The 16,514-nt window shown below is 40.6% G+C and overlaps 2 protein-coding genes across 3 annotated transcripts; one reads left to right on the forward strand and one right to left on the reverse strand.

The window, feature by feature from the left end:
* Positions 1 to 416: 416 nt before the first annotated feature.
* RB195_007167 (uncharacterized protein) lies at positions 417 to 11,745 on the reverse strand (the record flags this gene model as incomplete). 2 transcript variants are annotated; one of them, XM_064180657.1, is made up of 23 exons in its annotated part: positions 417 to 513; positions 567 to 616; positions 676 to 796; positions 856 to 917; positions 1,147 to 1,260; positions 1,887 to 2,036; positions 2,507 to 2,614; positions 2,683 to 2,765; positions 2,834 to 3,032; positions 3,124 to 3,298; positions 3,892 to 4,028; positions 4,088 to 4,240; positions 4,598 to 4,711; positions 4,773 to 4,918; positions 4,979 to 5,081; positions 5,144 to 5,254; positions 5,348 to 5,497; positions 5,743 to 5,886; positions 9,059 to 9,178; positions 10,341 to 10,476; positions 11,360 to 11,496; positions 11,561 to 11,619; positions 11,700 to 11,745. In XM_064180657.1, 23 exons carry the CDS (start codon positions 11,743 to 11,745, stop codon positions 417 to 419), a joined length of 2,715 nt encoding a protein of 904 aa, XP_064037510.1. The 2 variants fall into 2 exon arrangements, with proteins under 2 accessions (XP_064037510.1, XP_064037511.1); XM_064180656.1 differs by having other exon boundaries at positions 497 to 616.
* A 2,578-nt stretch (positions 11,746 to 14,323) lies between these two features.
* On the forward strand, positions 14,324 to 14,599 carry RB195_007168 (uncharacterized protein; the record flags this gene model as incomplete). The annotated part of the gene is made up of 1 exon (XM_064180658.1): positions 14,324 to 14,599. One exon carries the CDS (start codon positions 14,324 to 14,326, stop codon positions 14,597 to 14,599), a length of 276 nt encoding a protein of 91 aa, XP_064037512.1.
* Positions 14,600 to 16,514: the final 1,915 nt, after the last annotated feature.

The following is a 16,514-nucleotide window of genomic DNA, read 5'->3' on the forward strand; positions in this document are numbered from 1 at the left end:
AATAAAAAAAAAACAGAATTTCTATGAAGAAGACGAAACAAGCTAGCAAGAGTACGTTGAGCAAGTGTTGAACAAAAACGAAGATTGCCAGATGATTTCGGTTCATCAGCAGGTAACAACCTATCAAACACCCTAGCATACCTATGTATATAAATAAGAGATATCTTTCACTCACTGGGACGCGTTACTCGTATTCAACCGGCTTGATGTGGAAATGGTGATGATTGCGTTAAATTTCATGAGCCAAAATAATAAACGTTATATAACTTGTAAGTCAAACGTAGACGAAAATAGCTGAATGCGAAACACAGTGGGGACCCGCAGCGGTAAATACGAACAAAGGCGATTTTAGTTAAAGAGCTGAAGCAAAAATATCATCCACAAACAACAACCAATGATCTCTCACACAAACTCTCTCACAGGGAACTCTGCAGCCATAGGTCGAGCGGGGAGCAAGCATGTGGAGACGGAATCCGACAATATTTTGAGGCACAAATCAAGATGTCGCAGGAACTGAAACAGCCATCGCTTTCCGTATTTCTCTAGTTGCCCAAACGGCAACCGACTTCGTCTTCGATGTGCGGCTCTTTCGTCCTCGCCCCAAAAGTGCGCTTACCTATAAATTTCAGGTGATCAGAATCTGTTGGAAACGTTTCTTCAATATCACTGACAAACCTTCTCGTTATTGAGTGTGGGTGTGATCTGGTTTCCGTACAGCACTACCAAGTCGCCTATCAATCCAGCAACTGTCGCTACAAGACCATCTGATGGAGGTACTGGATGAGTCTCGCAACATCTACAAGATGAACAACGAAAATCTATTGAGAATCACGTGGATAGTAATAATTCACATACTTTGCGATCATCTCACACATCGGTTGAACGAAACGACTCAACGATTGCTTGGCTTGGTTCAACTATAAAAGAAAGTGTTTAACTGATAATTATAAAAATCACGTACAAGATCTCCAAGAAGAGATGAAAACAGAAGAGAACGAATCGTATGAAATCAGAAACAGAACTAAAAGAGAAAAGAGAAATCACACCTAACCACTCAATAATATCACTGCCAAAACAATTTTTCAGACAGATGACATTCGCGCATTTCTAAAGTGGTGAGAAAGTGCCATTTTGTACGACAAATACCTTTTCAGGATCGTTCTCGGAGCCAGCAGGTCGCATTCCTTGAAGGATTCCAGTGTATGCGGTCACACAGTTTTCTCTTAACTTGTCCACATAATCCACCTGATCATAATCTTGCTGCAAAGAAATAAGTCACTTTGTCATCATTGTGTTGTCACAGCGATCGTTTATATCACTAGCCACTACGCCTTTCTTCCTCTCTTTTGCCCCTCCTGTCCCTCATAAGACGGAGTTCGCGACCTCCGGTTGCGCCACCGACCGCTTCCGCGTAAACAACATGACCTCACCACACTTGCTGTGCACAACTGACAAAAACCAAAAGAAAAAGCCACTGATTACATAGGACTTTATTTTTGGAGAGAGAGGGATTTTAATAGGGCTCTCCTAGAAAAAGAGGTACATCGTAGAAGTTCTCCAACACTGATACAGTTGCTGAATTCCGGAAGATTTTGATGACCCTATGTTGTTTACAGAAACAACACCGCGACCTCATGGAGCGGAGATCCCGCATGGTCCACCTGACCGGGTCACCACTGCGGCATCTGTGATTCCAGTGACCTTTACTCGATGGAAACACCTTTGCTTCATTTCCTTCATGTTGTTTCAGAAAAAAAAAAACTTTTTACTGGCATAAAAACAGAAACACGCATGTGTGTACTTCGAAAGCAGACAAAAGTTCATTTGTGGAAAATAAGTTCATTTTTTCTTCGACATGACATTGAAGAGCGCAACCTCAAACTGACCGGATTAGTCACAACAGCAGCAGTAGAAGCTTCGATGAGCATGGACATAACTATTTGAATGTAGCGCTCGAAGTGCTCGCCAATCGCTAAGGCTATATCTCCGAAACAGCCAAGAATGGTCACTTTCACGTCTTTGTCCAAGCGACTGCTCTGGAAAAAAAAAACTCCGTTACATTTAGGAGCAATACTGAAGAATTTAGAATTCAACATAAACCGTGTGAGTGGTGTTTAAATTATTTTAATGCGTTGATCGTAATGGCACACGCAAAAGTTTCTCTTAGAACAACGAGAATGTTTTCGCAAAAGTTAAGAAAGAGAGATCGGGAGAAGTCGAAAAATAAAATCAAAAGCGAGAATGAGCAATAGCCGCAATAAAATTAAGAAGAGATCACCCACAAAGAGATTAGCTACAAAAGAAAAAAGGTCTATTTTTGCGTGTAACATTTGCTAGTAAATGAGCAGCACATTGAAACAGAAAGGGTATACAGTAAAAATATTGGAGGGAATGTATCATAATGTCCAGTTGATGTCAACTGTAAACGCACAACAAGTCATAAGGAGCAATGAACGGGTTAAATATAACTAACTGCAAAACTGGGGCGCAACGGATGGAATCTCACCTGCAGACTTTGAACGAGAGTATTCATTATGTCGTCCAATGCTGGAGCAATGTTCACCTCAATGGCACGACACATGTCCGTAACCAGACCCACCGCTGCCGCGCAAACCTAGAAAAATGAAAACAAAAATGCAAATTACACATGCAAGTACTAGAAAGTTCAGAATAATTTCATACTTGTGGCTCCTCATGATTAACCAAAGCGCGCATTAGATGCGGTTTTAAAGCGTCAACATATGGAAGGAAGCCATTGCTCAGAGCTTCAAAAAAGAAGTATTAGAACAAGTTGAGATCATAACTCACTAGGAATAGTTGAAGAAATACTTACTTTCGGCTAGAACAGAAACCGCCAGAAGTGCTTCTTCCATTACACTACCACCGCCTTTATTATTCGAAGTGCGATTCATAATTTGTACAAGACCATTCATGACATGTTCTCCAACTAGTGCCGCATCTTCAGAACGCATTTTTCGCAATACTGATTGTAGTGTCGCACATAACAACGACTGTAGATCCATAAGCTGATTCTAAAAGAAAAGAAAAACTGATATGCAGCTAGGTAATTTAGTCACTAGAACAAGACAGCAAAAAATACAACTCAACACAGAAAAATAAAACCTTATCAGAGCTTGAAGTAGTAGTTGCTTCCATATTCAATAACTGCTCCAATTTCTTCAACATCAATACTGTGGTATTCTGTACAACAGGGTAGCAATCTTTAGGAGAGTTTTTAATCAACTCCATAAGCGTTTCGAACGCGGCCAGTCGCAGATTAGATTGGTTGCCATCGGTCCTAGAATATTATAATTCCAAAATGGAAAGTCATTCCTTTACGAGAAAACCGATGCGCGTAGGAAACACTGTTTAATACATCAGGCAGAAAGTTTAAAAAAGCCAGAAGTACAACATACTTAAAGGCATCACCCCACGAATCTGGAGTGGTTTGAATTTCCGATGGCCAAAGACTATATGGGGTCGTAGATTGCAGAAACGGATGGAATCTCGCTCACTTATTCCTAATCGCCGTAAAAGACGGCCCGGAAGATGCGGCGCGTACACAAGGCTGGCGCGCTCCAACAGAAAAAAAGCGGTTTTCTAAGATGAGTTCTTCGAATTTCTATTGGTATGGAACTGCAGGATTTAATCTCAAAATAAATGTTCAGTATGCTTCTCTCCAGCAGTGTATTTTTGCAATGAAAACTGTGCAATTTTCTTCTAGAGGATATTAAATGCATCCCCCCACGAATCTGGGGGTGGGGGGAGTATGAATTTCCGATCCGGCCAAAAACTAGGATTAGAAAAAAAAGTTTCATACGACACCTACATCATTTCACCCGTAGGGTTTTCATTGCAGTTAGGATCTTCTAAAAGAAAAGAAAATCCAACCTGTCTGTCGTTTTGATTAACTCGGAGATCATTGCTTCAAAACAAGATGAAAGAGCGTAGGTTTCGGGCTGTCCAGAGCTGTCTGTTCCTTGACTGCAAGCCATATCGTAGGCGGCCTTCACAAGCGCAACCAGAGCCTGGCACAATGAGAAAATGTCCGTCCGAAAATCACAATAGTTCTTCATATAAACTTTACCCAGCAGACGTTTGCAGCAACGCGAGGTTCCTGATGGAGCGCTTGACTCAGAGCTGGAAGCAAACGCCCTAACATGCCATCTTTATTAACGATTTCAGGGCAAATCTCAAGCACTCGGCCGATTGTCCACGCTGAAGTATCACGAATGGTCACCTAGAATACCAGCAGATTAAGAGCACATTACAGTCTATCCGGATCTAAAGCAGAAGAAGAGAAGAACCAGGAGAAGACGATTAGTTAGCTGAGAAAAAATCCATAAAAAATAAAGGTCCGGAAATAACTGAAGAAAAAAACGTAGGTACGTAGATGGTATTTCTGCAAGTGTTATTCCTCATCCGTCCTTTCCTAAGGTACAAATATTTGCTTCTAGTTGGAAAAAATATGTTTACTAAAATGACATTGAGAACAAGATTTTAAAACAACTAAGAATATGAAATAGAAGCGAAATATTCTCTTCCTGCAACATTCTTAAAAAGCAATGTTGAGTAAAAAGTTATGGACGAAACGTACATTCTTCTCTGCCATGCTATCTATCAGAGCTGGCATCGCTTGCTCAACGAGAGTCATCAGTTTTGTCGGATCAGGTCCATCAAGAATGCTTCCGAAAGCCATGATAGCAGCTTCCTATGATCCAAAATGTAGCATTAAGAAAATGCAACGACACAAAAACCTTAAACAGGCACACTTTATATTTCCAATTTGTGCTGCTGAAATGTTTGAGGAAGGGCATCACTGGCTCAAGTATAGTGTCACCAACGCATTGTGCCATCAGCATGATGCAGACACCAGCCGCCTTCGATGGAGTCCAGTCATCATCGTCGTCATTTTCATCTGATATAATTTAAAAGAACTGGGCATGCACCACAGAAGCTTTGAAAAAAAGCGAAAAACCTTGGTGGGTGAGGATTTCAAGCATGATTGGACAAATGTGCGGAACAGCTCCTTTAGCGTAATGTCTTGACACCTGTTCCGGCACACGGTTATTCTCAGCTGCCTAAGAAAAAAGAGGTTAACGAATAGATGAATGGTTAAAAAAGTCTTATCAAGATACATAACCTCTTCAGCTTCCATGCTCAGTGTAATTTCTTCCTCACACACATTAGACCAAAACTCTATTCCTTGCAGAGCAACTTCGGGAACGTCTGAGTTTATTGCTTGGAGGGAAATCTAAAGTTTGATAAATTATCTGCGTTTTGAAGGGAATTCTCCTGAAGGATACCTCCAACATGACATTTGCAAGTACCCAAAAATAATACTCACTGCGAAAAGTGCTGATCCCATGTACTGTTCCATATACTGGTAGTACAGCGACATAATCCGCACCAAACATTGCAGCGCAGCAACTTTCACGTGAGTATCGGTGCACTGAGTCGCTTCACATACAACTTGCATGATAATATGTCGCTCCGCCTAAAAACATGAAAAAAGTAACTAAATATACCATAAATGACAAAGACAATAGATAGTTCTTGACCTTAAGGCTAATGATCGCAAGTGTACAGAGAAGTTTTTTCAATACTAAAAAATTTCTTAAATATATCATAACTTTCTATAAGTTCCAACAGGAGCCAGCTCGTTCAAAAATTATTATTCGATCAGTGAATTCTTTATGGACCATTTTTTTTTGTGTTTATGTTAATTGGGAAAAGTCAAACCTCCATGCCGAAGTTCTTCTTAGTGAATTCGAGAGAATTTAGAAGAGCATTGGTGGCAGCAAGCCGTACATGAAATGAAGGTTCTTCTTTGCGCATTCCATGCACAATTGCCGTCAAAATTGAGTTCGACTGTTGTTCCAATACCTTAAATTTCAATACATTAAAAAAAAACAAAGAATATAATGAATAGATAATATGAAGATACAAATTTTACAGGAGATGCAAGTGACATTCAAGAGACACGGAAATCAATCATTTCAAATGTAGATGAAAGATATAATCCAGTCAAAACTATACGAAGCTTGGTGCAGTTGCGTAAGCGGCTGCGCCCAAAGCGACGCGTTGGAATCGACGTGGGACCATCGCGAACTGCAGCGATAGCGATCCGACCAGGAAAAATAACAGTTTTGTACACAATCACTGAGAAGCACATTCTAATCGTTGGAATTGATTATAATTTAGAGTAAGGACTTCTAAACATCCCGAAAAAAATAATGTAAAAGAGCCTCAATTTTCGAATTAGTTTAAAATAAATCTGTAGTAGACAAGCATTGATGTGATAAGAACTCATAATTCAATGAATATCATTCAAACCTGTGACCCTCATATTGTTTGAGAAAGAAGAGCAGACGAAAAAAAGAATAAACAGGTACATTAAAGAAAATGCTACGGTTGGCGCAGGTCCCTGAGTGATTGAATTTGTTTGTTGAGACGCATTCAGAATAGAAAACGATTTTCCAAGCGGAATTCATTGAAACAAAAACAAGATAAAGGTTACTGGAACAATGCCTTTGGAGATACTAATTTCTCTGGACTTTTGAAATCTAACATATCCGACAAACTATGAGCTTCCACTCTCGAAATGAAGCAGATTTTTGCTGCGATATACAAACATTGTATCTCCATTTATATAGTACTCAAACTGGTGCCCTGAGATGAACAAGAAATGTTATTCTTCGAGATGTAAAGGTATAGATGGCTCACTGTATTTCAGCCATTGCATTTAAGAAAGATTAAAGGCGAAGAAAGAAGACAAAGGTCGTCACATCTTCTGACTTACGAAACAACACTGCATATTTTCGATTTCTTTCATCACCTGAATAAATGTTTGACTTTCCTATCACGGTTAACTTCAAAATGTTTCCTTTATTCAAAGAAGAAGTAAAGACTCATTTTACGTCCATCGATATGAAGCATGGAAGAAATAAAACGAGCTAATAAACGTAGGTGTAAAAAGTAAGGCCGCAAACGGTTTCGCCATAACCCCTGCTATGAAACTGCAGAAAGACGACTGCGAAATTTCACAAGAATTTTCGTCTCATGACACGTATATTTCTACTTGTGTCGTAATTTGTTCCAGTGAAGTTGGTTCGATGTTCGAAACTGGAACAGAGGGAGACCGAGCCTGCTAAGGGAAGAATAAAATGATACCACTCATATGTTACATTGATTATAAGGTTTATGTATATTTTTCTCTTCGATTGTTTATACTTCTGTTATGTAGAACCCGGAAAGAGTAGAGTATAGTGAAGAACGGTTTATTAAAACAATCTTGCTAGCTTTTGCTTGCGTTTACCGAGTGGCATACTGTATGTTTTCGTCGCCAATCATTCTCACACATTTGTGTTCTTTCCCAGGCTCAGATGAAACTTGCAGAGTGAACAAATATGAAAAAATTTCGAAACAAAAGATTAACGGCACGAAACAGACGAGTTAGAGCCTCTGTGAGACAACATAGACGTTATTGTGGTTGTTTCTGCACGAAAGTCACCACGCTCACTTTAAAGGCATCACCCCACGAATCTGAGGTGGTACGGATTTCAGGTGGAATATTCGTATACGGGGTCGTAGATTATTGAGAAAATGGTGATTCCGTCCATTTCCTCCTAATTGCCGGAAAAATGGCCCGGAAGATACGGCTTCGAGCGCTCCGGTGCGCTATTTTCTACAACGAGTTCGATTGGAGTGCGCCAGACTTGTGCAAGCACCGCATTTTCCGGACCGTTTTTTACGGCAATTAGGAAGAAATGGACGGAATCACCCACTCTCTATAATCTACTATACCGTATAAGAATACTCCACCTGAAATCCGTGTCAGCTCAGATTCGTGGAGTGATGCATTTAATTTACAGATCGCACTCTATACTGTCTGGTAGAGACTCTAAGATCGTCGCTTTTATAATATGATATTTTTAAGTGTCAGGAAAGCCGATGGATCTGGACTTGCTCTGAGGAAGGTAACAGGTAACATGAAGATTCTTGAGAAGATCCCGGCATCTGTTGATCGTGCATGGCCATTCCACTATTCTTTACAAAGTGTATAAGGGTATTGGTATACACTATCACTTGCTGGCCTACAGTCGCATGTACGACTATAAATATACCACGGGGAATTTCGAACTGGTTGGCCGACCTCTTCAGAAGTTGCTCAAAGAGAATCTCAATCACAAAAATTTAAAAAATGGCGTGTTTGAGAAGCCAAATGACAGCTTCCGTCTGGACCAGCATAACCACAAAACTCTGATCCAAACAGCTGCGGTTCCCCAAATTCAATGCGAAAGATTTGGACCTTCTATTGAAGAAAAAAGTACACAGAAACGCTCCGGTTGTAACAGAACAAAGCGTATCAAAAGTGCATACGCTTCACCAGCCAATGACCCACATGAATAGCATTAGCAGCTAAGTTGAGAGACATAAAAACATGGAAATGACACAGGAAGGATGGACGCAAATAGGAAGTTCGAGGACAGTTTATAAGGAAATTTCAACGAAATCCACATGTAGGACCTAGTTACACCCCGCCAAGAGATAAATTTGATGCATTCGGAACAATATGTGTATAAAAAATGTCCTACACGATCACAATCAACACCCCCAGGATGAGGAAGATTGATAAGAGTAATAACTTAGAAGATCGATTGCTCGCGAAATGCCTCCTGAGACAGGAATATCAGAACTATAAACGGGTCGACATGAAGCTCAGTGCAGTTGGGTAAGAGGCTGCGCTTGAAGTGGTACGGTGGAACTTTTAGGATCGAGAGGAGATCCTTGTTAATAACACAGCACTGCTAGCAGCCGCTAGCAGTGCTCCTTCGAACTTCGAACACAGTCGCTTGCTCCGCTCTGCTTCGAGCACAGGCGCTTACGCAATTGCACCAAGCTTCGCTTTGATGCGACTATAACAGCACCAACTCGATCAGCAGTTTCGAAAGAACAACTCCAAGATGCATAAAAATGATATTTAGTTAGGGAACAAATCAAAGAATGGGAGTGCACGTGCAATGTGATATCAGTTACCACTAAAGAAAGAGCTTACCGAAGCATCAATGTCTTGGCAGATGTAACCCAAGGTTTCTAGGGATGATTCCTTCAAAGATGCCGAGCTTGCAGGGTTTGTAACACTTGTTCGCAATGCATCGATAACATCAGGCCAGTGCTAAAAATAAGAGCGTCTAAACATTAACAGAAATCAACAACGAGGTTGTTAAGCCCTGCGATACAGACTAATCCTAGTCATGCCCGATCAGGTCATCCTGGATAGAAAGGAGACTCGTTCGATGACTGTTTTTATTAGGAATTATAGATTACTCCCCTGTTGGGATCTTTAGAATGATTCTGTACTCTTGCAAAATATAGGGATTGACTATATCAGTGAAAAGATCAAAACATTTGTGCTGCAGCGTAGCTCATAATCTAGCAAATTTTGCTCGGCGATGGCGCACTGGATAAGAATCAGGATGAAAATGTGTTTTTAAAAAAATTGAAACGCAATCAGCTAATCACGATCTTCCTTTCAAATACAGCAGCAGGAAATTTCCTTCCGTCTCCTTCGAAATTTTTCATCCGAAAATATTGGAAATTCAGTGGATTGGATCAAATTCATTTATTTCACTTCGACAAGAGGAATTGTTCTTCTGTTCACAACCTAACTATTTCATAGAGCTAACAAGGGATGTATGAAAGCTTGTAGCAGACCTGGCAACAGCAAAAATTTGTGAATTCACTTGAAGCGATAGGAGTGATGTTAGCAGCAGTATGCGATTGATGCACAATCCCCAAAGATGTAACTTGTAATGCAAGCCCTCAATAGATATATGCCAAAGAACGGCTGTGATTCTTAAATTAAAATGACACCTAGCGAGTCTCCTATTTCTGCGCTGCAACCGCGACACAATGATAAAAAATTTCCAAAACAAATTGACAATGCGACAATGTTGAAAGTTTCTCTTGTTCGTACACTGTTGCGTTTAATCTTTCCAACACAACTCAGATGAAGAAAACGTAGTTGGAGGAAAGGAGAGGGGCACTCAAAACCAATGCTTAGGTCTTTGCACCACCGACTCCCGATTCCTTTACTTATTTACTTCCAGAAGGGCGCGACTGAGTGTCCCCCTCCCCCCTCCCCAACTACACTTTACCCCTCAGATTTAAACAAACCTCTAAGTCACATAATTAAATGCGATGACTTCAACAAAGGTAAAGCATCAAACTATATGCAGCATATGTTCCACGTGTTTTCAAAAAAAGGCGGCATTTCTTTTGCAACATCCTACTATTTTGTATTTTTTTTAAATAACTGATATTTGAGAAAGACTCACGCCGGATGGCAGTTCAGCACAGGCAATAGCAGCAACACATTGGGCGGCAATAGATGGTCGAAACGGCTCGGTTCCTAGGGTCTGCACGACAAGCACTTTCACTTGGGTACGAATGTCGGCAGGCAGAGCTAACCATCTAAAATTTTCTACTTGAATTGCGAGCAATTTCGTATCTCAATGATTCAGATACTGTCCAGCGAAAGGCGAATTAATTGATTGACTTCAATGAGGCGACGAAAGTCACTTAATGCCTATACGGGCTCGTACATTGTGGAGAAGATGATGATTACGTTTATTTCTCCCTGTATCAGTGTAAACGGACGACCCCGAAACTGTTTCTTACGACGGCTTCTTTTGAAATGCGCAACCCTTGCGCCGCGCCTGTGATTCGTCTGAATGGGTCTTCGACGAATCGCAGGTGGGAGGGCGCAATGGTGGCGCGCAGCGATAGAGGACGTCGCAAGAAATAGCGTTCCGGGGTCGTCCGTTTATACTGATACAGGGAGATGAACGGAATCACCCCTTTTCCCCCGCATAGGCATTACTCGGCTGGAACCTGTATCACCGCAGACTCATGGGGTGATGTGAATCCGCACACTGACGATATGCTTCTAGTGGAACCACTCGCTTTTTCCAATTGAAAAGATGCTTCTGGTTCAGCGAATTGTTTTAAAAGTGGACTTTTGTTCAACACTACTTTTGATCAATATATGTGTGCAAACGAATGGAATGCACGCGCACTTTTCAGGCGAAGATGACATCAGTTTAAACTATTCAGCATTCACTTCGAGATAGCAGAAAAACACCGCTCGATTCCAGTAACCCCGAACATTTGCGAAGTCTCGCGTCAAAACAGCAAACTCGTCCGCGCTCCTCCTCCAAGCTGGTTAAAATATCCATAGACGGCAGCATCAAAATAACACCCTGTTCAAAGCTATACACTTGCTTGGAGACTGCCGACTTTCTTTTAGGATATAAATCCAACCAGTTTACGTGAACAAAAAACTGCTAAAGGGTACCTGTTAAGGTATTGAGCACGTCTCTCTTCCTCTTTAGCGTATAAGACATTCTTCAATTGAAGTCCAGCAGCTTGACGTGCAAATGGTTGACACTCTTCGGATCGTAGAATCACACTTAGCTCTTTGACAAAGGCAGGCTTAACAAATCTACTCGTTTATACTGAAAAGAAAATAGAAACTTCATTGTAACTCAAAACTTACGAAATCTCGAGCCGACGCTTCGTTAAGGAATTCGAGCGCTCGCTTTTGATCTTCATGGTCTGAAAGTCTCCGGATCAGAGAACAAGTTGGTAAAGACACTTACTGAGAAAGAACCAAGCAATATTTGAGTATCACTCACTTTGAGATATTGTTTTCTGGAGTACATCTAATAACAATTGGGCCATTTCCGATGATGGAACCCGAAACTAAGGAAAACCTCTAAAAAGTTTTTCATAATGAGAACAACATCAAAAAAACTCCAATGAACCCGAAAATCATTACATTATCTAATTAATGAGACGTTAAAGACATCATGAGATGGTTCAATGACACTAACACAATATCAAGAATATAAATGAAAGAAAACAATGGAGGAAAAATAATGAAGAAGTGATCCTGTCTAGCTTCTCCCGGTTCCACACGTTCTTCTCTAGGGTTTTAAAGGGCGCATTAGACCGCGCAGAAATATGTTCTCGACATTTCTTCTGCCTCAGTTTAAATCACCCTCGGAGAAGAAAAAAACCAAACTGTACACGATGTAATCTGCCGAACGTATTCACAGCTCAAGAAATGGAGTAAAATACTTATGCAACCAATCAGGAAAGAGGGAACAACACGTACAGCGCCAACAAATCGGAAAAGAAAGATGGAGATTCCCTCCCGAGCCTCTTCCTAACTAACCCAATCCCGTATATAGAGGATACGACCGGCGGTCACTGAAGAAATCTCATTGCTAAATGAAAAACGGAAGAAAGCATGAATCCCGGCGCACGTTTTGCGCGATCGCCGAAAATATTTGAAAAAAGCTGGAACGTGGCTTGAAAAGCAGGAGAATCGTTGTGGGACCGGACTCTCAAGGAGTTCTAGCAGATCCCGAGTACACGTTGCGCTGCTTTAGGAGCTCTTTGGTTGTCTTCTTGTTGAATAGTTCGAAGTGTGTGTGTGGTCTAGATCTTAATGATTCCTATCGATGGTCATTACTTCTCTCTCCGTTTTTCTCTGTTTCTTTGTTTCGTAGTTAAATTTTCTTTTCTTTTGTGAGCAGCAGTAGTTCTTTTTGTTTGTTTTGCGAGTTATTTATTTCTGGATTACATTTTGCTATTTATTTGAGGTTAAATGCAACCATTAGACTGAAAAATTTCATCCAGCTATTGAATTTTGTGCCCGAAGGAAAAGCTCTTCTGATGTCGGCACCACATCGATCCGGCCAGTGCCTCAGCGGCTCTCGTCAACCTAGCCAGCACCGATAATCCACAATGGTGTTGGGGCTTGTCTTAGGCATAACTGCATCCTCATGCTTTTGGCCTCATTATTTGGTGTCCGACAATGGCTGTGTCTCGTCAGCCAAAACATTCATATTTATTTCTTTATTTATTCCCATAAGTCAGTGGCACACCAGAAAAGAAAAGAAAAAGAAAAATATAGTTTGTCTGAGTCAGAAAATTTCACAAAAACCGGCACCCAATTTATTGTCGGTGGAACTTGGCGTTGTCCTTTTTCTTTGCGGATAACACGTTCAACATTTCTTCTTATAGTTCACGTATGTAGTTGCACCTTCAGTCCATCAACTCAGTGAATATACTAATTATTTTCTGTTAATTAATTAATTGATTAATTTTTCTAGGTTTTCTGTTTTATGTTTTCTGTTTTATATGTTTTATGTTTTATTGTTGCTATTTGGCCATTCAAGAAATACTGCTGTTTTTCAATTGGATTCTCCTTTCACTTTCCGTCATGCGAACAAGTTAATTTCTAAAGAGGGACATTTGAAAAACCCACCACAAAGATGGAAGAGGATCGTAGAAAATACAAAGTGCAATAGAAATATAATACATCACGGGTGAAAAAAGTGCTATTTGCTAGTTTATTTTCGTCTTGAGAAATAAAGGACGTGTAGAATACATCATTATTTACGAGATAACTCAATATATGTTGGTTGAAATTTGTCATATTTCAATCCATCTCAATTTTTTTCTTAACACTCGTGTCCTTATGATTGCATGCGCAGCTGCTCAATGAGGTCCTCAGTACAGTGGATCTAGTTTATATAAACTTGAAATTCGCATTTTCATAGATATTTATGCAACCACACTAGTTTGCTGTCTCTAAAACTAAATTAGTTTTTACTGAAGCGACACTTAATCGCTAAAGGTAAAATTTACTCTTCTAATATCGATCCTTATCTCATATTTGCGAGTTGTAATGGTGAAGAATGTTCATTTCTTTATTATGTTCGATCTTCACGGTCCATTCCACATATTCCATGATTGTTCTATTTGTTTTACATATATCGGCACATTATTTATATGCTTTCAAGTTCCTGTTAGGGACTGCTCTCCTTGCGCTGCCCCAGAGCACCATAGCACTCACATGGTTGAACACATTTGGTACCGCATCGCACTATGCACATTTACTTATTTATTCATTTATTCATTACGCTCTATGGGGTACTGAAAACTGAAAAAAATGTGGCAATGACTATATGCAAAACAGATACGCTAAAGATATGATGAGAAGACAGAAGATAGACTACAACTTTTCATTCCTAATTTTTTTACATTGGTTTTATTTGTGTTTCTTTTGTGGTCGACCCCCATCACCAACGAAGTCAAGCTGCGAGTCTACCTATCCGCAATTCGCCCCATCATATGTACGGATCGGAGACTTGGGCAGCACAATCAACGGTTATGGAGAGGCTTGACTGCACGGAACGAAAGCTGCTTAGACGGCTACTTGGCTACTTTTGGCCTAGGGTATGCCACCATGAAGATCTTTACGCAGAAATTGATGTGGTATACCGGCGGAAAGACACGTGGAAGACATCAACATGTTGCACCGCCATCAAAAGTGGCTAAAGTAAATCGTCTTCGTTTCCTTGGTCATATATTAAGGAGACCGGCAGATCGCCTTGTTCAACGAGTTCTGAGGAGTTCGTCGGGTTCGAGCTGGAAGAAGCCACCTGGCCGAAAACGGAAGTTCTGGACTGAGGTGGTAAAAGAGGAATTGAGGACACTCGGCGTGGATAGGCAGTTCAGGTGAGACGTAAGATTCCGCAGAACATGGAATAACGACGAATGGATTGATTCTCTGCAAGCTCTCGCAGAAGATCGAGAAGGTTGGGCAGAGCTGTGTTCAAGGACGGCACACCTCGGCGAAGATGCGGGTAATCGCGTCTTCGCCGAGGTGTGCCGTAAGACGATGACATCAGTCCGCCGATTAAGTCAAGTAAGTCATGTTTCTTTTGTACTTGAGAAGCCCGAGGATTCCTTATCGCTATTATTGAGCTAGCCAAGATTCGCATAGCTATAGGGATAATATAATTTCCTACTACAATTATAATAATTCCACTATAATTCTTTTCATTCTTTGAATTTACAGCTGTTGCTTGCACAAAGGTGCGCTGCACACTGTTGTGGGAGGTGATGTACACTTCCTGGAGTCTAAAGTCCCTTTCCTTGGTATCTCTTAGCTAATTGACAAAAAAAAACATTTTTGATCTACTTCCTCTCGTTTCTCCTTCATGTTCCTTATGAAGGAACATTTTGCAGTGAATTATTCTTCGCACCTTCTTGTATCCGAAAAGAACGGGTAAAAAAAAACCAAGGAAGCATACGTTCTGTCGTGTCACTTTCTCTTCAAGTATAATCAAAGATGTTGTAGGTTCTTTCTTGTAGGAATTTCCATGTTGTATCGTTATGTTCTCATTTGTTTATCCTTCTAAATTATGTGTCTCCGCAACTGCTCTATTTCAAATTAAGCAAAATACAGATACAAACGTAATAAATGGATGAACCAACGAATGTAAGTAATGCAGGTCCCGTTTCTGAATTTAAATCCTGCTTCAAAACGATCGTTGATGATATATTTTGTGCGCGGTTCAACTAGATATCTCTATATTTTCGGAAATCTGTTTTTTGCTCTTCATGAATAACTGGGGCAATTTTCGTCATTTGCGTCTGCTTTCGAATCATCCGAAACAGCTTTCACATTTTTTCCGAAGAAATATTCTGTTTCTTAATAGAAGCATATTTAGTATCAATTGAGGGAAACGGTTTGTCGCACTCCTCTCAAAGCCAAGATTTCTTTTCGGGAAGGCTTTTGATGCTGAGATCTTTTCACTAGAAATTAGGGTGGGCTGTAGTTCACATGTATCACGGCAAAATGCGCTGCTGGAACGCTCGGCGCGATCGACGTCCCCGCGAAAATGTCAGGCAAAATGATTTATACGGCCATAAAAAAGAATTTCTGCCGACGTTGCCTTTAAGCAAGTTACTTACTAACAGCATCGGAACAAAATCTATTGATCTGGCACACCATTTCCGTCCTCCTTTTTCCTCATTTTGTGACGGGGTGGACGTCATTTTATCGGACTTGCTCTCCCAGACTTCACCCTTGCGGACTTATGCTCCCTCTCGCTGCCGAATTTTCATATTTCTGGATTTGTAGGAGGAGCTGCATGTTTTCACTGCGATATTTCTAAACCACGTACCACCCTTCAGCATATTGCTAGAGATATCTCACAATTTCTTCGAACGCTGCCTTAAATACTTGTATCTCAATAATGTTTTGATTTGTACTAGAAAAATGCGATAAAATGTGATTAGGGGGAAGGGGGACACTCACTGGCATCTTTATTTTGGGAAGTAAATAATTTGACATGTATTCTAAAGCTACTAAGAGGAAAAAGTGAAATTGAGCGTCCAGAAATAAGGCGCCACTGAGAGGTTCCCAACTGCATCTTCTCCGAAGCCTGATCCATGCTTAGTTCCCCTTTTTTTCTTTGTCAGCTTTTGCTACATCTTTTACTGTTTCATTTTTACATTTGTGATTATTGCTTCAGTTCTATTTCTTTGCTGGGTAATTCGGCTTATACGAGAGCTATTCGACCGTGCATAACACAATTCATAATTGGCAGTAAAGGTGTTCAGCTGGTTGGGACCAGTACTTCTTGATC

This window comes from Necator americanus, chromosome I (assembly GCF_031761385.1).
Source record: "Necator americanus strain Aroian chromosome I, whole genome shotgun sequence".
Classification (NCBI taxonomy): Eukaryota; Metazoa; Nematoda; class Chromadorea; order Rhabditida; family Ancylostomatidae; genus Necator; species Necator americanus.